At 36.3% G+C, this 21,639-nt stretch overlaps 1 protein-coding gene across 2 annotated transcripts in view; it reads left to right on the top strand.

Moving 5' to 3' along the window:
• Positions 1–21,639, top strand: part of TTC27 (tetratricopeptide repeat domain 27) — a 121,390-nt gene that overhangs the window by 51,111 nt on the left and 48,640 nt on the right. For both annotated transcript variants that reach the window (XM_054062733.1, XM_054062734.1), the window contains exon 10: positions 15,236–15,349. In XM_054062733.1, coding sequence (XP_053918708.1) covers positions 15,236–15,349 — 114 coding nt within the window. The remainder of the gene's footprint in view (positions 1–15,235; positions 15,350–21,639) is intronic.

The following is a 21,639-nucleotide window of genomic DNA, read 5'->3' on the forward strand; positions in this document are numbered from 1 at the left end:
AACAGGGGAAAACCAGATATGATGCACTCCATGTAGAGTCCTGTCTGGCACTGTGTGGATTTTCCTCTGCCGTGCCTCACTGTTCTTCTACAAACAACTGTTCTTGCACGGTGGTGAAGATGTTCTATAGAAATTCTAAACTTTATTCTGACATAGCTTAATAGTAAAGTCAGTGACAGCTTTACTTTAAATCACTGGCTTAGGCATATAATTAGTTCTGAATTTTTTTGGCTGTTCCTGTTACAGAAAAAAATGTGATAAATGTGATAGCTGATTTTGACTAGTTAACATTATCGGATGTTTCTGTTAGAGTGAGACTCAATGCTGCATCAGATAACAGCAGTATATAAACCAGTATTCTTATGGAGTCCCAACAACCCCGTGCAGCGCTACAGGCTTGGGGAAGAGTGACTGGAAAGCTGCCTGGCAGAGAAGGACCTGGGGGTGTTGGTCAACAGCTGTCTGAGTATGAGCCAGCAGTGTGCCCGGGTGGCCAAGAAGGCCTACGGCATCTTAGCTTGCATCAGAAGCAACATGGCCAGCAGGACGAGGGAAGTGATTCTGCCTTTGTACCAGCACTGGTGAGGCTGCACCTTGAATACTGTGTTCAGTTTTGGGCCCCTCACTGTAAGAAAGACTTTGAGGTCCTGGAGCATATACAGAGAAGAACAATGAAACTGGTGAGGGGTCTGGAGAACAAGTCTTATGAGGAGCAGCTGAGGGAACTGGGGTTGTTTAGCCTGGAGAAGAGGAGGCTGAGGGGAGACCTTATTGCTCTCTACAATTACCAGAAGGAGGTTGCAGAGAGGTGGGTGTTGGTCTCTTCTCCAAGTGATACGACGAGAGGGAATGGCCTTAAGCTGTGTCAGAGGAGGAAAAAAAAAATTTCTTCACCGAAAGTGTTATCAAGCAGTGGCAGAGGCTGCCCAGGGATGGGGTTGAGTCACCATCCCTGAAAGTATTTAAAAGCAAAGAGATGAGGTTGCCTGGGGACTTGATTTAGTAGTGTATGGAGTTGATTATCTCTAAGGTGTTTTCCAACCTAGTGATTCTATGATTCTGTGCTTTTAAAGATAATCATAATACATGCTTAGAAAGAATTTACCAACCTAAAGAAGACATTGATGGATCATGATTCTTGTCTGTAGCCACAGGCAGTAGTATCGAAAATTGAAAGATGAAAAGTTATGACTGACTGTCTCCCTGAGGAACATTTTTTTCCAGTATTTGTCAGTAGAGGATAAGTTAACCTACAGCACTGTGTATTCCAAAAATGGTCCTTGTCAGGGGAGAGATGAGGCTGAGGGTGCGATGGAGCAAGGAGGGCAGGGGATTTAAGAGCCTACTGTGGTAGTTTCCAGGGCATTACCTAGCAGGGAGTAGGACATATTTCTTCTCCTACATGGCCAATCTAACGGAACAAGTTAGAAAGTATTTTCCATTGGCACCTATTTTCTGTCTTTCACCATTTTTTCAGTCGTTTTCCTTCTTTGTCTGGAGGCTAAAAAGATTGCAAGGCAGCATGTACCATTGCATATAGTCCTAAAACTATGTATCTTTAAAATATGATATCTAGATATTTTCAAACCAAATTCACTGTTTTACTACCTGTGCAGAGAGCAGTTTCTTTAATATGGTTTTCAGGATATTATCAAAAGAGCACATGATGTGTTCAGAGCCTTGGCATAGACGGTGAAATTCCTGAGGCTGAGCAGTTAAAATGAGAAATTCACTGTTGTTTATTTAATACCTAGGGAAATCCTTATCATTGGTACCAAAGAGTTAAAGCCTAGTCATTTGAATCTAAAAACCTGATTTATTGCTCTTGAGATTGGGCCTTAGGAAATAAATGCAGTACTGTGATGTGGTGTGGAAGTCTGTACTTGTGCTGTTTCAGGAGTAAGTCCAAACCACAGAGATGAAAAAGACAATGCTACTACAGTCAAATCTGGCTGAAGTTATTTTCAGCATAACACAGAATATGTGATATGTTTGGCACAACAGAACGAGTGTCAGTAATATGGCTAGACTCCATTCTAAGTGAAAATAGGAGCCATATCTTATGTGGTTTACTCTTCACTAGTCATTGAAAGCAGATTCTTTTAAATGACATAGTATCATCTTTCTTTGTGACATTTCCTTTTCTTCTCTAGTTTCTTCCTTCCCCTAAAAGAAATTAATTGACAGCCTCCAGGGAAAACTTACTTCTGAACTTAAATAGTCTCTCAAAATGAAAAGAAAAAAGCAAACCAACATACAACCCAAAACCCATCTTAAGCAACAGCATGACAAATTATTCTTTCTTTTTTTAGCTTTTACTAGAGGATACAATACATATACTACTTAGTATCATCACAGAGCTTTGAGCTCTTAGAAACTTGCTAAATAGCAGTCCACTGATGCCTGTTAACATGGAAGAAAATTTGAATAATTTTGGATTCTTAGCAATTTTATAATAACTTCCAATTAATAATTTTAAATAATCCAGGCCAGATCTACTGTTCAGATATATAAACAGAACTGAACAAACAATTTGACACTTGGATAATAGTTTTGTACTATTATGTGAAAGTAGAAAATCCTAAGGGGGGAAAAGCAATAAAACATTTTCTTAGCAGAACCTAATTTGAGTTGATTTTTCCAGTTTGTCTAAAATGACTTTGAATTGTGATCTTTGTTCCTTCTGTAGGTCTCTCTGAAAGTTACATACCAGCGGGCATGCCAGTTAAATAAGGCTGTTTTATGCAGGATCAAAGAATCGTGTTTGTAGTTCGCTATAAGTGTTTTTGTTTTATTTTTCTTCCATGCAAGCTAATGGAGCTTGCTTCTCTGTGTTTCTCTTATATTTGAATCCATACAAACTTTGAGTCTGTTATTGTTTCCACTGAACTTTCTTCAGTAAGCATAAATCTTTGTGCTCCTTTCACGTAGCTTTTTGTGTGGAACACAGCAGGCTTCCCTTACAAGGGAATGAGTCTCTAGTACTCATTTTCTTTGACCTGTTTCACTGCGGCGAGTATAATGTAGGGAATACTGGGCAGCCCTTTCAGTTTTATCTGCTGTGCTACATTCACAGCGAGCTGGAAAGACAATCATCACACACTTCTGTATCTCCTACGTCTGACTTGAATCAGATTCCAGAATACCTATGTCTGCATCAAATGACCCCCTTTAATTTCATTTTCTTAATAAAGACAATATTTGCTTATTTCTGAGTTGGAGGGTTATGGAGTGAGACAGGAGATTTTGAGAAACACTGTAGAAACATCCAGCTGAACAGAAAGCCTAGGAAATTACTGATTCAGAAGACAAAAAGACTATAGCTTAAAGAATATTATTATATATCATATATCATATATTATATTATTATATATATTATTAGAATAAGTGCTTAACCATTGCCCTGTTCAGTACCTGGGGAGGCGGAGAGTGAGTTGCTGACTTTTTGTTCTTTACTTTTTTTTTTCCTGCATGTGAGAAAGTGTACATAGAAGTAGAAGAAGGGAAAAGAAAGATGCAGACTTTTATAGAGTAGTGTATTTATATCTGTTAGTAAAAGCAGCGGATGTAGACTTTCCGTATATTTCTTTTTGCTCCCTGTCTTTCAAAAATAAAATAAAATTCACTGCAGAGGAGAGCCGGTCTAGGGATGACTTCAGGTTTCAAATGAGACAGTCATGCGGAATGGAAAGGGAAGTTGGATGTTCTCCTGACTTATAGATACTTAAAAGAACTGGGACCAGAGTTAAGGCAGCCTTACTTTATCTGAATATTGCCTATGTTGCCTTTGGTAGAGAAAACAGGATGAACAAAGAAGTTGTGAAATCTGAAGATATTTTCTTTTGGGAAGTCATCCTTTTTCCCCATCAGGACTTCTAGCCATGTTGCCAGCTGAGTATGCAGAGTCTGAGTATTGACTGAACAAAGGAAAAGGATGATGTTGAATATGCAGTAATGTTATGCTGTTGCTGAGAAGCAGCCGTTTTCAGTATTTTTGAAAAAAAAAGAATGTTTTCTTTTAAGGGCAGGTAGAAGAGAGAGCTGAAGAAAGATACTGAAGTGTCTTGCTATTTCTTATGAGGATAGTGATGCCGTATCTTTGAGCAGATAACAGTTTATTGCAATGTTATGGCAGAGTTGAACTTTTGAAAGTAGCAGACGCATTTATTTTGCAAAAAAATCACTTGTGATTCTGTTTTCAGTACTCCTTTCTAATATCTTCAGTGAAAAGAGACCATATGTAGTCCTTTTAATGCAAATTATTCTTGACTTGCCTTGCCTTTTGTAGTGCCATCTACAGAAATAATGATTAATTGTCTTTCTTTAGAGGAAATTAAGAGTTGGACACAATAGAGTGTTTTGTTCTTTTTAAAGAAATGGTTCACTCTACTAATGGGGCTGCTGATTTATATTGCTTTACATGTATGTCTGGTATACTGTAATACTGAAACCAATTAAATCTGTGCACTTAAATGTTTCTCAGCTTGGTCCTTGTCTCAAGTTAAAAAAATATGGCAGGTTGTGAGGTACAACTCGGATTTCTTTCATTTTGAAATTTGTGATCTCTACAAAAAGTCTGGTTTAGAGCGTATCTTTTCCACCGCCCATATGAAACAGTCATTCTGGAGGTGTCTACAGCCCCATGACAAACTCAAGGAAACATCACTGGTGAGATTTAGCCCTGGAAGATAAAATAGAATTGAGAACCTGTCTAGAGGATTCATTGGCAATAAGCATCTCAGTTAGGCATCGAACCAATGTGCATAAGCTAGGAACCTGGTTCCCTTCATAAAGTTGGTGGAAAGTAAGAGGCTTTCTCAGGAGGCCCATAAGGTTGATGCTTGTTCAAAATGATCTTTTTGGGGAACCTTCCTGTCATCGCTACCTGTTTAAAAAGAGCCAGGGGGCCTAAGTTTCAAACTTTTCTGCCTCATTTTTTATTCCTTGAAGTCCTCGTTGCTACAAAAATCGCACAAAAGTCAGCACGATTTCCAAGCTGATTTGATGTAAATAATTCTCAGGAAGCAGTTCTTTGCAAGGTAGATATCAGGAGGAGTAAGAGTTACTGCTTAAAACCAGTGCAGTGGAAGGGAAATGTATTTAAAGTGATAAAAAGGATGGAATATGAAGATTCCTTTGGGCTGATGTTACCAAGAGCTACCCGTTAGCTAAAGAAGACTGTTTGAGTGCGGTAAAAAAAAGCTGTGGAAAATACAGTTAAAGTGAAACGATGTGAACCTTGTATACACTGATGGAATACTTGTAAGTCTTATGAGAAGAAAATTTATTCCAGTTCCTTTCTAACTTTTGAATTGATTAAGCCAGCTACTGAGATATGTTGTATTTAATGTACCTTCAGTTGTGATAAATTCCAGATAGGATAAATTGCAGAGTCACTTGCAGGCTGAGATTAAATGAGATACTTAAGAACTTTAAATCGCATTTAAATAAGTGCAATGTAATTGCTACTATGTTGAGTTTAGCATTCATTTCTAATTTAGTCTAGTGTAGTCCAAATAACTAACTGTTAACTAAGGGGTTTTTAACATCTTTGCTTACATTTTGCTATGTGACAGACAAAAAGGAAACTTGTAATGACTCTTCATAGCGTCAGATAGAGAGAAAAGGAACTGTCCATTTTTTTGTGTGTACATATATTTAATTTTTAGACTCTCAGTATTAATATTTTATTTCAATGCTTTCAGTTATGCACGACTGTGAAATCATATATGTGAATCTCATTCAAACATATTGAAGTATATAAAAATGCAAAAAGAAAAAGTCAAGTCATGTCTTCTTGTTTAGTCAAATTCAATAAAAGATACTTTATATTTACAATGATGTAATGTTACAACTTGAGTGCTGAGTCTTCCAGACAGGACTAGACAAAGAGAATTTTAGAAATACCATTCTAATTAAACTAGTTTCTTGATGCAAGTCACTGATGGTGTTTTGGCCTTGCCCTTGACTTTTTAAAACCAAGAGGTATTTCTTATGGCTGTGGCTAAGAGCTTCAAGCCCAGCTCTGCTCACGATCAGCTAACACCTGTTGTGGTGCAAAGCTATTTCAGTTGTACAGTCCCGGGATTAGTTTTATAGACAAAAATAAACTCTTGTCACACAGTTGAGTGAATAGTTTTAGACTTTGGAAAAAATATGCTGAATGTGTGGTCTAAACCCACTGAAACATATATGGAATATTAAAGCAGTACTGGAAAATGGGACTGTGCACATGCTGATGTCTCAGCCAGTGCAGGAAAGTAAATCCTTCTCCCCTGTGACTTTAATACTCTCAGGATTTCTGCCTGTCTTTCTGGTTTACCTGACAATCGCGCACAATTAAGTTAAAAATCAGGTAGCATTTATATCATGATAATTTGAAGAAACCTTAAAAAAAAAATCACAAATGGTCATACGATTGACTCTGTAAGATGCTGTCTTGATATAACAGCTCGTTAAAATCAATAAAAGACCTAATAAAGGAAAGTACAGAACTGCTAATGCAGGTTGTACAGGCTCAAGCATAATTTTTTGTTTTCTTGTTACAGTGTAAAGGTCTTGGCTTAATGCTCCAAGGGTGCCATGTAGAATTTATATCAGATACTGTTAGGCAAGAAAATATTTAAGACCTAACAAAGTAATAACACATTTTCCCCATGCAACAGTGAAAAAGAAACACTAACACAAGACTTGGAGTAATGCCTGAAATATAATTCATTTTGTGTGTTATACAAGTTCTGCTGTTTGCAAAGAAAATCTAAATTGTCTTTGTATTGATAGCTTTGCCCTAGGACTGCTTGATCAATTAGTAGTCTACAACTCCAAACACTTTGTATATTGCTGGATGGTTTGATTTTATTTTTTTTTTTAAGTACATTGTAACTGTCAAAGCCATATGGAAAAAGATATGGTCAGTTGCTAGCTAAAATTACTATCTGTTTAATAGGGGAAAACCAGAAATCTTAAACAGTTGCTTTTGTGTTGATGTATATACACTTTTAATTTGCAGCATAAATTGGTAATATTTTGATTTTCCAGTCCAAATCACTTTAAGTGTAGGATAATTTTCAGTGTTTAGTGAAAGGAAACAGATGTGTCAAGCCATATTCAGCAAACATTTGACTAATTGTTAAAACATAGCAGCAAGTTTTCTTTGATGTTTGTTTGATGTCTGAGAAATTCTTTTCGCCTTTAGGTTAAGAGAGGTACGTCAAGCAGAAGAGATGTACGTGGAGTAGAATGCACACTAATGCGAGTGTTCCCTCTGATTAGGTCTTTAAAAAAGAGAGGGAAAAAAAGAGCATTCTACTAAGCCTGTTGTCTAGCCTATGCTAGGAATTAGATTTACTGAATAAATTACAGACTATCTCTTCTTCTCTGCCTTTTTGCCTTTTTACCTGCTAACTACTAAATATATGCACTGTCATAAGATTTATGGAAGCCTTGCATTCTCAAGGTATGAAAATACTATTCTTGTGTTGTTTTCTGAGGACGTAACTACACCAAATGGGATTAGAAATTGTTGATTTATAACAAGAATCATCTGGAGTGAAATACTAATTTTTTTCTTGTTGAACCTCAGAAAATACGAATGTGTTCATAGACAATAAAATATGACTGGAGAATATACAGCCTTATATCTTGTAATGGCTTGTGCTGAAGCAATCCTAACATTTCTAGAGATTAATAGTTTATTTATCTGAAGGTTTGCCCTCTTGAACAGATGCCCCAAATTTGTTTTCTCAGATTAGTAGGTTTTATCCAACTATTGACACATGCAATCAAATATATCTTGTTGATAATACTTATGAAGGTGAGGAATTTTTAGCTGCTTAAATTACCACACTGATTACTGGTGTAAGTTCCAAAATTATTATTTGGGAATGTTGTCTGCAGTGACGGTGGTTAGAGATGACAGAGGCTGCAAGTAGAAGATGATTTGAAATTATTTGCTTTGGCATCCTAGTTGTTTTTTCCGAAGTTAACTACTGTTGTTTGTTCAGATTTGTAGTCATAATGTTTTATATATAAATTGAGGATTGTATTGCAGAATCTATTAGTGTAACTTCTCATGTATGAGCAGTGGAGTCGGTAGGCTTGAGTTTGGCATATTGTTTCTTGTTGCCACCTATTCCAGTTCACTGTCCAAGAAGAATTTTTAGTTTTTATGTCAGCTTGTATTTGAATTTTGAACCGCAAGTCAACGCGCCATGCATTGAGTTGATACTCTCAGAGAAATACTGTCCTCTATGTTATATATATATATATATATATGTATAAATATATATAAATATATATAACAATATATAGGGATGGGAGTTGTTTCCATCTGAACTGCAGATGATTAAATTTCAATAAAATGATTGTTTATGAAGTGATGGGAAGAACTCCCATGTTCGTATGAAAAAAATGTAACCTTTCAAAAATGATAGTGTTTAGTCTTTACCTGGAATGAATTAGATGAGGATTTACAGATACACATTTTAGTTTAAGGATTCAGTTTTAACACAGTTATATACTAATACAAATAGAGATTTACACTCAGGAATTATAGTTCATTATGTATAACAGTGCAAATTATAGGTGATGATAGAGAAGTCTTGTATGTAATATCACAAGACTAATAAAAACGGGAATAAAAAGATGAAATAAAAAGATGAAAAATCTTGGGTTAGCACTGAACTGAGAACAATGGTGGATTAAAGACAAAAAGCTGTTTATTCCAACTGTTATTCAACATTCTGTAATTCTAAGTGAATTTTAAAGTTTACTGACAACTTAATCTTTGAGAATACAGAGCATGTGTACTGTAATATTATAAAATACAAACTTCTAATTTACATATAGATAAAAGAAGATAACAGCTAATTTAGGTGGCTGCTAAGCCACTTTTTTGCATTAAAAGATTTGTATTCACCAGAACACCATTTTGTGCTTAAGAACAATCGTTTGACATATATTTAAATAAATTTAAACATCAAATACTTCTTCTTGCCTAGTTAAAGATACAGCTTACATCTTGCCTGTTTACAAAACAGTAATGTATATTAGTTATGTGTTCATTATGCTTTGAGGTTTTGTGTATGTGCATAGGTATTGTGTTTTCCTCTTCAATTTTTGGTCAACGGAGGATTAGTCAACTGATGTGTGTTGTGATAAGAATTAAAACACTACAGGAGGAATTTAAGGTCTGTGAAACTTTAGTGTTACGTGTTTGCTGCTGATGATATATAATCAGATCTTCTTTTGACTCATTTATTTTTAAGCCTTCAGAATGGGCGTGTACAGCAGAATTGTTATGTATGATGGATTTAAACAGAGAAACTATTTGCCCTGTTTTGGCAAACAGGACATTTTCCATTGTTCATACACCAAGCAGAAAAGCAAAAAGTGTTTGTATTGGCTGGCTTGTTTTGTTGCCAAGCCGTGGTTCTACTGCTTAATTGTAACTAGAAATCTAATATTTTTCTTATCCTCTTGATATTTATGCTTTTCAGCATAAAAATGTGCTTTTCAAATATGCTTTTCAACATAGAAAAATGCACTGGTGTTGGAAACAACTTAGTCGCAAATATGCTTTCTACAGCATTACTGTTTAAAGTTACAAATCCAATTTCAACCAGAAGCTGCCTGTTGTACTGGAAATCATCTGTGTTTCAGCACAATTAATAGAGGAGTTGATGTTCTAAGGACATTTCTCAAAGCTTGTGTTCTTTCCGTTTCTCTCCAGACTTTGGCTTGCCTTAATTTTTCTTAGGCAATTAGAAATAGTTTTGTAAAGTTCATCTAATGGCTTCCCAGGGCAAAGTTTCCTTAGCTGTTGAATCTATATAGAGATTAAATTTGAATAAACTTTCCCACAATAACTCAGGAATTTCATGTTTTTCCATAAGTAAATTCTTTTTAATTCTGTTTAATTTTATCTTTTTTCTTTTTTTTTTTTTTTTTGTCACCAGCTCAGTGGTAAGACAAACTTTAAAAAAAAATTTCAAATTAAACAATTTGCATTTGAACGTGACTTTTTGTAATAAAAACTTGCTTTATTTACACGGAAACTTAAGTGTCAGATTATTTGGATGAGACTGTGGGAAGCAAGATAAAATTCTCCCTAATCCCATACTAGTTTTGTTCTCTTGTTTCTTAGGACTGAATTCCATAAAACTTCTTATGTTAAAGTATCCTTTGCTGTATACTTAAAAACAAATTAGGCATTTGTAAGACAGCTTTCACCAGAGATTAGCAGAGATGTCTGCAAAGCGGCTGCAAGAAGCAAGAGCTTTGCCTGTTCGTGCCTCAGTTGTATGTCTCCAACTAGTTTCTTTAATGTACTCATCCGACTACTGTGCACGATATAGGATATTGAAAAGAAGCCACAGTAGGATGAGGGGGAATGGGTATAAACTGGAGAGGTGCAGGTTTAGACTAGACACTAGGAAGAAATTTTTCACATTGAGAGTGGTGAGACACTGGCACAGGTTGCCAAGGGAAGTTGTGGATGCCCCATCCCTGGAGGGAGGTGTTCAAGGCCAGGTTGGGTGGGGCCTTGGGCAGCCTGATCTAGTGGGATGTTCCCGCCCGTGTCAGGGGATTTGGAACTAGATGATCTTTAATGTCCCTTCCAACCCTAACTATTCTATGTTTCTAATTTCTCATCTTGCATGAACGCATAGAATGTGTTATCAGGTGGTCATTTTGCCTTTGGTTATATTAAAGAAATAAGAATTTTGTGTTCATTATCTGAATGAATTATGATGATATACTTGGTTATATGAAGCAAGATGAATGATAAATAGACGTGTATTAAGCCACAGAAATAATTTGGAAGACTTAATTATATGCAACTTTTTGGAAAAGAAAACAACAAGGATGTTTTCTTTTTCTGAAGGATGTTAACTGAAATTGGTAATGAAAGAAACTAGAAAGGGACTTTTGTTAATTTTTTCTAAATCCCTCCCAGTGCTTTCTGTTTATTTGTTTGTAACTTAAAATATGTTAACAAATACTTGAGTGAATCTAAACTAAAGGTCATTTCTTTGGAGGAGATGACAGAGCAACAGAGCAATCCTCAAGGGTGCCTCATGCCTGTACCTTAAAGTAAGTAATTTCACCGCATCCAGGCAATTTGGCCAAAGAGCAGAATATTTTTGGGTCAGTGATGGACTGATGTGCAAACTCTGGAATTCCACAGCTAGTTGCAATTAGAAGTGCTCGTAGTTGGAAAGTCCACTTTCAAATGATAGCTCCATCATAGCAATCATAGCAGTTTTCTAGGCTGCTGGTACAAGAATAGAAGAATGGGTTACTGAAAGCATAAATTTATAATAAGTATAAATCAGAAAATACTAAATTTATTTGGAACTGCAGTTAAGAAGCATCATCTATACCTGTTCCAGCTTGTCTAGCTTGTTTAATTAACCCTTGTCAGCTCTTCCTGACTTTGATGTTCAAGAGAATTGCTGTAGGAACTCTTACTTTTTTCAATAGTAGATGCAGAAAAGTTGCTCTGAACGACCTATACCTATACCTCTTGTGAGTCATGGCTTACTGGTACAGTCTTCTTCACCTGCCCTTCAGAAGACTTTGTTTTTGTTTGAGTTTGTCAGATGGACATCTTACACTACAGTGTAATGCTCCTCTATGTATCCCAGCTTTCCCAGGACTCTTTGGTTGACTTTTCTGTTTTGTCTTGAATATATTACATTCTTGATTTGAAGCTGCATGCTACTTTTCTCTGTGCGTAGTTTCCTTAAGCTAAATATTGTAATTTCATAAATAATATACACATACGTGTGTATGTATATAAACATATGAAATACCAATGGCAGTCTTCCATGAAGATTCTTGCTCACTTGCTCTGAATTTTAATAGACACTGCAAATTGTGCAATCATTCTTTCTATGTTTCTCTGACAGAAAGTTGTCGGGGTGATCATGGAGTGCATCACACCATGGTTTAATCCTGAATAATGATGAAGCAGAGTCCTTCATTTAGTGGTTCCTGGGGGTTAGCGTGGCTTTGGCAGAACTCATGTTGGGTGGGTTTGATCTGGGTGTTATTAGTAATGTGCACCTATCTCACCATTTGGGTATTACTTCCCATTTTGTTCTTACATACTAATGAGAATATTACAAAGGTATTGTACAAAAATGGACTACTTTGTTATTAAGACATTAAGGATCATGTTTCATTCCAATGTCATGTAAGGATGATATATTAAATGAAATATTGTGGTTTGTGTAATGTTTTGGTAATCTCCTTTTTACACTTAGATGTGATGGACGAGGATGATACAAAGAGTTCTTGTTTGTAGGAAAAAAATGTGGGGAAGAATGGAGAAATGACTTTTCCCATGTGAAAACATTCCATTCTGTGCAGAAAGAAAATCTTGCATAACCTTGTTTTCTTTGTTCTGTTCTCACCCCATTTAGTTTTTCGTGTTTCCTTTTTCTTTATATTATTGTTTCTTCCCTAAAATAAGAACAAATATGGTTTGTGGAGATTCTCAGTCATGGTTTTGGTTTAGAATAATTTTGTTAATTTTCTTATCTGTCTTTCGTACAGTATGATAAACTTCCAGATATGTTAACAAAACTTGCATACTCTTGTTTTAGGTTGGTGTTTTTTTTTTTTTTCCCGGATGTTTTATTTTAACCTATAATCTCATTAAGAGAGCCTAGATTTAGCTTCAGGTTAAAATATAAAGCTTTGAGTCTTACAAAAAAATATTTATTATCTGGATTATATTGAGATTTTGGGTAGAATATTAAAGCTTGCTTAATAGTTATGGATACATGTTCTGAAATTATTCTTTATAGCCTTTGTGTATAAACATTTGTGCTCTTTATATATTGTTTTGTATCTGCGGTGCTTTAGGCATTAGTTAGGCAATGAAGAGGTAAGCATTTGAGTTCTGGCACAGGACTGAGCTCGGTACAAGTATAACCATTAGAGGTGTTTCTTAATTGAAAAATAACCCTGCTTCTCACTGTCCTATGCAGTTGCAGTGCTTTTTTTTTTTTATCAATAAAACAGTTAGAGAATTTAAATTTTTCTCACAGGTATACCTTAACCTTTGTTTTTATGAATACATTTGAAAAGCAGGATAGTTCTTCAAGATAAGACTGTCATTGCTCCTGCAAAGGAGTGAAACAATTACCTCTGCCTCTCTTCCACCCTGTTTCACTTTGCTTCTCCTCTCCCCTATCTAACTTTATACACACCTCATACAGCACGATAGCTTAAATCACTACCTAGACACCAGTGTGGGGGAGTTATACATGGAGACAGAGGAGAGGCTTTTCTGAGCTCCCAGTTCTCTTGCAGAGCTGAATGGAGTAGACAGAGGCTTTGTGCTCTGCCCTGTTTGTGCCAGTTGCTAAGGTGAAGCAGAGTGAGGGGACAAGTACTCTGCTGCTGGACGAGGGCAGTAATTGGACCTGAAAATATCTTTAGAAGCATTGTTAGTCAAACCCTTGAGTTATTCTTTTGACAGATGTTATTTTCATTTGAGAAATAAATACTTGTATCTGCCACCGCATAGCAGGGAAGTTTTAAGTAAAAGATAAAATAATGACAGAATATAGTGGAGAAAATGGAGGAAAGGGTAACCTTTCTCACAAAAGAAGTTTTTAAGCTAAAGTAAACATCATTCAACTGTCTGTCCTAATAATCCCTTACAGTTTTTCTTAGCAGCCACCTGGAATAGCCACCAAAGAATAAATTCAGAAAGAAGGTTCCTCTGTTAAGAATGCCTTGCTTGTGTCTTGAAGTGGAGGGTTGGTCTTAAAACCAAACAAAAATAGGTAGCAGACTGAACCTCCCATGATGAGACGGGAGAGAGATGAGCTCTCAGAACTAATATTTGGGCCAGTTAACAGATTTACTTATCGTAATTAATTTGTAATTGGGCACTTGAAGCTATAAAGAATGTAGAAAGCAGCGGCTGTGGTTCCCCTAATACTTCTAGGCTCTCAGCACATAGAGGACAGTATAGAAACCTTTGAGTACTTCTGAATGTAATACTGAGTAGAAGTCATAAAAGAATCAGTGCAGAGGTTATTGGTCACAAGAGGGAGGATCAGCTGATGCTGAAGCTTTTGGTAACTGTGTATGTGTTCATATTGCTTTCATTTATGCTTTCATTTGCTGTCGCCTGTTTTCCCATTGTAGTTTTGCTTGGAGATAATTTGTTTTAGCTTGTTCCTTTCTGCTTCCTTTCCTGTGAAAACACTTGGGAAAATTAAAACAGATTACAATATGACAGAAATTTGTTAGCTGTTTTACATAGACCACCAGCAAAATATACTTTTTAATGCTTCGGAAGGCCTTTGCGAGGAAAGAATGAACCCACTGGGGCTTTTTCTCCAGTCTACAAATATCTATAGACACATTTATTTTCTTAGAGAAGCTGCATCATATTTGTAGTGTCAATAAAATTAGTGAGGAAGTTTTCCTGCTGTCTCCCTTTTCAAAGTGAATATCTAGCATAAAAATGGCATACTGTGTCTGAAACCATACTGAAAAGAATCCAAGCAGTCTGTACATTATTAAGGGATATCAAAGTTATATTGGCTGCATGTCTCCTATTGGGCTTTCCTAAAACTCAGTGTTTGGAGACTGGCACGAAGTTCCTGGCATCAGGGCAGGGCATTCCAAGTGATAACTTTCCATATCTTTAGGAAAACTTTTAATCTAGATTATTCTATATTCCCTATGCATCTACTACACATCCAAAATTTGTCCTGTTATTTTGAAGTCACAGCACATTATGGATTAATTAATATTCTTCAGATTCTTAGCAATTTCAGCCTTTTAAGTTTGGAGGTGCTGTTAATGCAGGCATCGGAGCACCTTACACATGAGGAGAGGCCTTAAGAAGCAGGATCCCTGCTGCTGTCTACAACTGTCCAGTATGCAGGTGTGGAGAAGGCTTGAGCCTGACGTCTCAATATCAAATTCTCCTCTCCAAGTAGACTTTTTAATTTATGGAGTTTGGTCTATGCACTGTATGAGTACACGTACACATAGTGCTGCACTGCCGAGGAGAAAATAGTTTTGATGGCCACCATTTATATTGAAAATAGAGTAAGGTACAGCCTTCAAATCATCAAATAAGTACTACAACCACATATTTGACTTTTGGAATAGCAAATGGCATCAGTGCTGTTAAAAAAACTTACCGTCTCCAGTGTCTTTTAAAATGAAATAATGAAAAAAATGTTATTTTTTGCTGCAGTGCTTACTCTCTCAGCCGAAGTTCTGGGCCATTCAGACATCAGCCTTACTCCTTCGGACTAAGCTTGAGAAAGGAAGTACCCGGAGAATGGAACAGGCAATGAAGCAGACTCAGGTAAGACTTCTGAGCTGCCTTTTTGTAAGTAGGAGTTCTTTATATATCAGGTGGAAACAGGCAGGAGTTAGGAGCTTCTGCAGTTCCTCTGTGTGAACTGAAGTGTGAAATAATTTTCTAATTATGTCTCTAAATTAGATGCATAAACCACAAATCCTTTTATGTCTGCCAGTCTTGAGGTAAACTCTTATGTGGACAAGTAATAAATGATCACTTTCTTCAAAAAAAACATGACAAGCTTTGGAAGACTGAAAATAAAATCTGTTTTCTTACCTGTAGTTTCTGACTTCTGATCTGGGGAGTTTTTTATGTAGAAGTTCATTAATGTAAAGCTGCTACTACTGTCATTGTTTTTAACAGTTTTTACTCAAGTAAATATTCTGTAGAAAACACCAAAACTAGCAAATAGTCATTGGTGTTGTGAGAACAGGAAAACATGTTTGTGAATAAAGCAGCATTTTTGATTTAGCATTTTGATGTGATACTTGGTGATTAGTATTTTTATTGCATGTTTGAGGCAGTAATTAAATAGTCTTGCTCCAAGCAGAGAGAAGATAATTTCTCAAACACAAAAAAGAAATTTAAAAGTTTTGAAATGTGTCAGCTAATAGGATTTATTTAAACAATGTTTTTTTTTTCAAAGGGAAATTCTGTAGACTATATAAAGATTTTTATTTTTTTTTCATTCATATTACGGAGTTTTGTTAGTTCATTTTTATGCTGTTAAGCCCCACTGCCACACATGCAGGCATTTTTGTGTCCATCAGGCGACAGTCCTGCTGACTAAAACAGCCAGGAATGTATAAAACTTACAGTTATGTTGCTGTGTAATTACATCTCAAAAAGCTGACATTTCATTTAAAATCATTGTTAATGCATGGATCTTTGAAGGGAGTGCAGCTTGGATGCACTGCTGCATTTTTCTTTTGCTGAGGAGGACATATAGCTTCTGTGGTGGAATTTCCTGGGGTCAGTAAGAGAGTGTCAAGGAAGCCAGGATTCCATGTCTGGGAGATGTAGCATCTGACGGCATTTGGAAAACGATCTCAGGATCCCTGATGCCCTAAGCTATAAAACTGTTGGAATATCTCCAACATTTTTGTCTAGCTTGATTAAACCTGAGTACTGGAAACTGATATACTCTGTAATTTGACAGTTCCATGGTGGAAATCTTCATGAAGAGGTTATCGTTGCAAGTACATTCATCTGACATCATAGTGCACTGTGACTGCAGTAATACAAAGGATTGATTAGCACACCGTGTGACATTTTGGGAGGTGACCTCACAGTAGACACAATCTGTGATTTTAAATATTATCTTTGATTTTATTTTTTTATGTGTTCTTTCACTAAGTTTTCTAGAGCTTTGAATATAATGACATATTTGTGTTGATTTGATACTGCATCAAGCTCAGTTTCCAAAAATAGTCAAAAGTTGTTTAAGGACTGATATGTGCTAAATTAATCAAATAACTTGAATAACTTTCCATTTAAGGTTTTCATTCCTTAGTTCCATCAGATCAGAATTTAAAAATTCCTGGTTTCTAACAGTTCTAAGAAGGAATTAGAAAACAAAGTGAATGATGTTATTTTCATACATAACACAAGGTTTTTTCTTATGCCATCTTCATGAAGGTGCCAGAGAGCTAAAGAGTTCTGCAGCTATTTATCAGTAGAAAATGGATTTCAAAGCCATTTTCATACAAATTGTGGGGGATTTTCTTTTGTTTGGTTGTCTTTTGCAGTTTCATGCTTACTTGTTCAGACTGCTGTAGAAAGATTAAATGTTGAAGATTAAGGAAAGAGGTTGGAGTGAGTATGATTAGATTCCCCCTGTTCTTTGCAATATCAAATTTTTAAAGTAACTGTTAAAATTTCTGCAAGAAGGTGTGAGTAAGAAGTGGTAAATTAAATCCTCTAAGTTACTTACCTTAGGACTATTTGGAGAGCGCGTGAGCCATTATAGGCTCTGACTTATTGATGCTGGGACTCTCCTGTCCCCCTTTACTGTAATTCTTTACTTTCCCCATTTCTACCTTTACCTGCTTCTTCTCTCGATCTGCAAATCCTTCTAAACAGCTGATAAGCATCTTTTTAGATTAATACCACTAGGCAGGCATGTGCTCCTTTTCATCCCTAAGGCAAGCCAGGCTATGTTGTTGATTTGTCAAAGAAAGGATATTTTTGGCTGCATTTTTTTTGTGGGGCTGGCTATGTTTGTTTAACTTATTTTAATTATTTGAAAATAATTGCAGGTATTTTTGAAATGAGAGTATTGGTTGAATTTAGCTGCCACACTGATTAATGAATATATCCCTACTTTACATTGAACAGTTTTTATGAAATGGTTTTATAACTTTTCTAGTGGGAAAGCTTCAAAAGTAATTGGCATGATCATTTTCAAAAGCTTTTTCTGATTAACTTAAAAGTCTGAACTACAGTTAATGTACCCTCTTGGACAGGTTTTAAAATGATCATTCTGGGTTCTCTGGAATGTACTTCAGCAGGTAGCTAACTGGAATTGAGGAGGAGAAGGTTTGTTCTTAACATTTTTGGGACGCTACTGGTTGTCTCTGTCCAGTTATTGCCTAAATGAGGTTTGGACCCACAAAAGTGAAAGTCAAAGATTTCTAAAGCCTATACATTTTCCAACCATTTTTCTAAGAAAAGGAAACAGTATTCAAGAGCTAGAACAGTTACTTTACATTCCACTAGAATATTTAATCATGACCAGTGTAACATGTATTGAAGTTTGTATTAAGGTACTGCCAACCAAAATGTGTCTCTGGATACAGAATGATTTTTTTTTTTTAAGGGTTGGATGTTTGGGGTTTTTTTACTTATGGACGTAGGTGAGGGAGGATAAGAAGCGAAAAGCATATGAGAATTAAAGGAAAAGAGGGAGAGGGAGGAAAAACTGGAAGAAAAAGGAGTAGTTTTTGATGAACAGCTCTCCCCATAACCAAAACCTGCTGTTTCTACATCAGTTTTGGGATCAACTGCCTTCTATTGTAAGAAAGTTAATTCAGAAGCTATTAATAGTGAGAAATTGGTTGGAATAAACTGTTAAACCACAGATTGCTGCCAAAAGTGCAGCCAGAGCTCAAGTAATAGGATGAGAAAGAAAAGAGGAAATTTGAGTGGTCTAGGAGCTATGAAAAAAAGATAAAACAGAGAAATGATTTAAAACAAACCAACCAATTTAAGGCACGTGAAGGACAGCAAACTGTAGTATCTTGATGCATGAAATGAATGTGCTCTTCCATTTCAATGGATTTTAAAGTATTTTTAAGAATGAAGCAAAATGACTTAAAATATCATGCTTTGTACAAAGGATGGTGGAGTAGAGGAGGTGAGAGCATCGAGACTGCTGGATTGGGCCAGCAGCCAAATTAGTGGAGCTGTCGTATGCCCGGTACACCAGTAGCCTGCTCAGGCTTATCCCACAGGATTTGTTAGAGCTACTTCCTACAGCTTGATCGGTGTGGTTACACTTGCTACCTCTATACTTGCTGCTTTTATCAGCTCATTCTGTGCTCCTTTCTGACTGTATTTTCTGCTGCTCGCTGCACCTGGTGATAGCATGTCTGTAAGCTAATCGCTCGGTTTTCTTAGCACGCAGCACGACATATGCAGTGTTTCATACAGTTCTCTCTTGCTTGCTTTTCTTGGCAGCAAAGAAATTTGCCTGTGAAGGGGAGAGAAATGTGTCTTGAAAGGGTGTTTTTAATAAGACTCCAGGAGAGCTGGGAGCAGGCTAGCAATATCATAGGCTAATCATTATGTCTAAAATGGAAAGGTCACAGGAGATGTTGTTTTATATCCTAGTCATACACAGATGTGTGTGATTGGGAATACTCAAATAGTACTTTGGAGTGTCATTTTCTCCGGCAACTAATATTTTTCTGTACGTGTGAAAAAGGTAAATTCTGATTTTTTATTTCATTTTTTTCTTTAAATTGTTCATATTATAGAAACTTGCTGCTTGGTGTTCAATTCTTTCGAATTTGACGAGTTTATATACACCTATGGAAATAAAAGGCTGGTATAGATCTAACAGATTCTAACAGAACTGTTGTCTTGAGCTGTATGAGCCTGAATGCAACTTTGCTGTTTCGTTATTTTCACATTGGTGGTCTTTTAATGCTACAAAGATATGTCATTTATGATAGAAACATATCCTTTTTATTTTCAAAACTAAACTGTCACCTTCTAGCCAGCTTACTCCCTATGATTTTCTTTATTTGGAAGTTGGTCTGCCTTGGACAAATTCAGTATTTGAGGGAAGAGTTCAAAAAGTAAAGGGGAGCCATCTTCCTCCCACTAGGCTGATTTGAGGCTAACAGATTTTTCCTGCTTCTTTTGCTTCTCAAGTCATGTATCTTTCTGATCTGGCCTCTCAAGATCGTGGTTGGAGCAATATAGAGAGGCTTTTAGTATGACCAAGGAAATGACACCATTTGTCTGTTCAGCTAAACTATTGTACTAGGAGTTCCTATTCCTGTTCTTTATCCCCCTCTTGTACTCTAAGAGCACATTAAATAAGATTTTAATTGTTGATTTTAGTTGTGTATGGAATGGGAGAGGGGAGGAGAAAAATTAATTGCTAATAAATTTGTTTCACATTAAGATGAAAGTTTTAAGGGAATATTAGTGGGATCTATGAGATGCACTGGTGAACTGAGAGAGATTTAACTTACTTCATTCAGGAGGGTAATAAGTGGAAGACACACCTCTTCTGTCCTATAGAGATCCTGCATTGATATCCCAGTTTCTCAACTATTATCAATTGTACTTACTATTAGAACACATGTTCCGAAAACTATTTTAAAACAGGAGAAAATCCAGATGTCTTATAAAACCTTTCCTTAAAGAATTCTGTGCAAGATCACAAGGTCTCCAGAACCCCAGAAATAAACCTTGTTACTTCAGAAAGCAGTCGTAAGAGAGAGTGACCTCTTGGTGTTAGTTCTGATTTCAGCCTAAAGACACACATTTCCAGAACGTATTTCATTTTGCATAAGCAAATGACAGATTTGACAGAAGATGTTACGTAACACAAGTGATTCTGGGGATACACTGCACTCATTAGTACACTTCAAAATAATTAACGTGGTGTTGCTTGGCTCCATCTGCTTTTCTTCTACTATGCAATTATGCGTTTTGTTGGGGGGAAAAAAAGAGATCAGAGATCCAGTCTGCCAAGAATTATTCAGGAATACCTGAAATGTTTTCGTACCACTGGCAAAAAAAAAAAAAAAAAAAAAATTGAATAGTATAGTTTTCCAGGTAATGGTTTCTGCCTAGAAGTTTTCTGTTGCACTTCTGTTCTGCAACTTCTGTTGTTTTTGCCAGCTTGGATCAGCACTACTGACTGATGTGGGGGAAAGAATGAAACCATTCTTTCTGTGCTCGGGTTTCTTCATATTTTCTTAGCTAGTACATTTAAAGTACAAACCTTTTTGCTCTTTTGAGAATTATGCTGAGTACCTGAACTGTTCCCCTTCTAGTGTCAATGCACTTTCTAAAAGCAGCCAAAAATACTAAGCCTCCCATTTTTTCCAAATAGTTCCTGTTGAATTGTAGCTCTGAAAGCTTTTACCTTTTTCCCTTTAAAAGTCTCTTCACTCAGTGTCCTGACAATTTGAATGATGGTATTAGGAGTCATGATGTCAGTTAGGACCATCCTTAAGCCATCTTGAACAGTAATATAACACTTTTTTTTAATAGACAAAGTGGTGGCAGCAAGTTGCAAAGAAAAACATGAATACCAACAGATTCCAGGACACAACATTCACATCTTTCTGCCTAAGCTTTGTACTAGGAAGCATGAGCGTTATAAGCATAGCTTCAACGAACTAAACAATTAAAATAATTAAGTTTCAAATGTAATCAGACCAGATGCAAGGCATGGAAGACACACTATTCCCACCTATTGCTAAGTTGGTTAGATGAATTTTTACAGCTGTATGTCATAAATATCACTGTAAATCTGGAGATAGATATCCCGAGGTAAGCTAACAAACTGTTAGCCCAGTACTGTTAGATGGATTTTCTTGAGTTGCATTGTCCAGTTCACGTGCCGGGTACTACAAACCAGACTCTCCCTCATCTGTTAAAGTAGTTGTCTGTTTCTTCTATAACGCAGTTAAGATCTAAGTATATAGTGACAGCTTTATGTCTTTTTATTTCTTTCTTCATCCTTGTCCTTACTTGCCCCTTCAGGGAAAAAATAGAAGGAGCAAAGCTGATTCAAGAAGTCTTTGGGTCTGATTTTCAGCATTGACTGC

Source organism: Cuculus canorus, chromosome 3 (assembly GCF_017976375.1).
Source record: "Cuculus canorus isolate bCucCan1 chromosome 3, bCucCan1.pri, whole genome shotgun sequence".
In the NCBI taxonomy this organism is placed as follows: domain Eukaryota; kingdom Metazoa; phylum Chordata; class Aves; order Cuculiformes; family Cuculidae; genus Cuculus; species Cuculus canorus.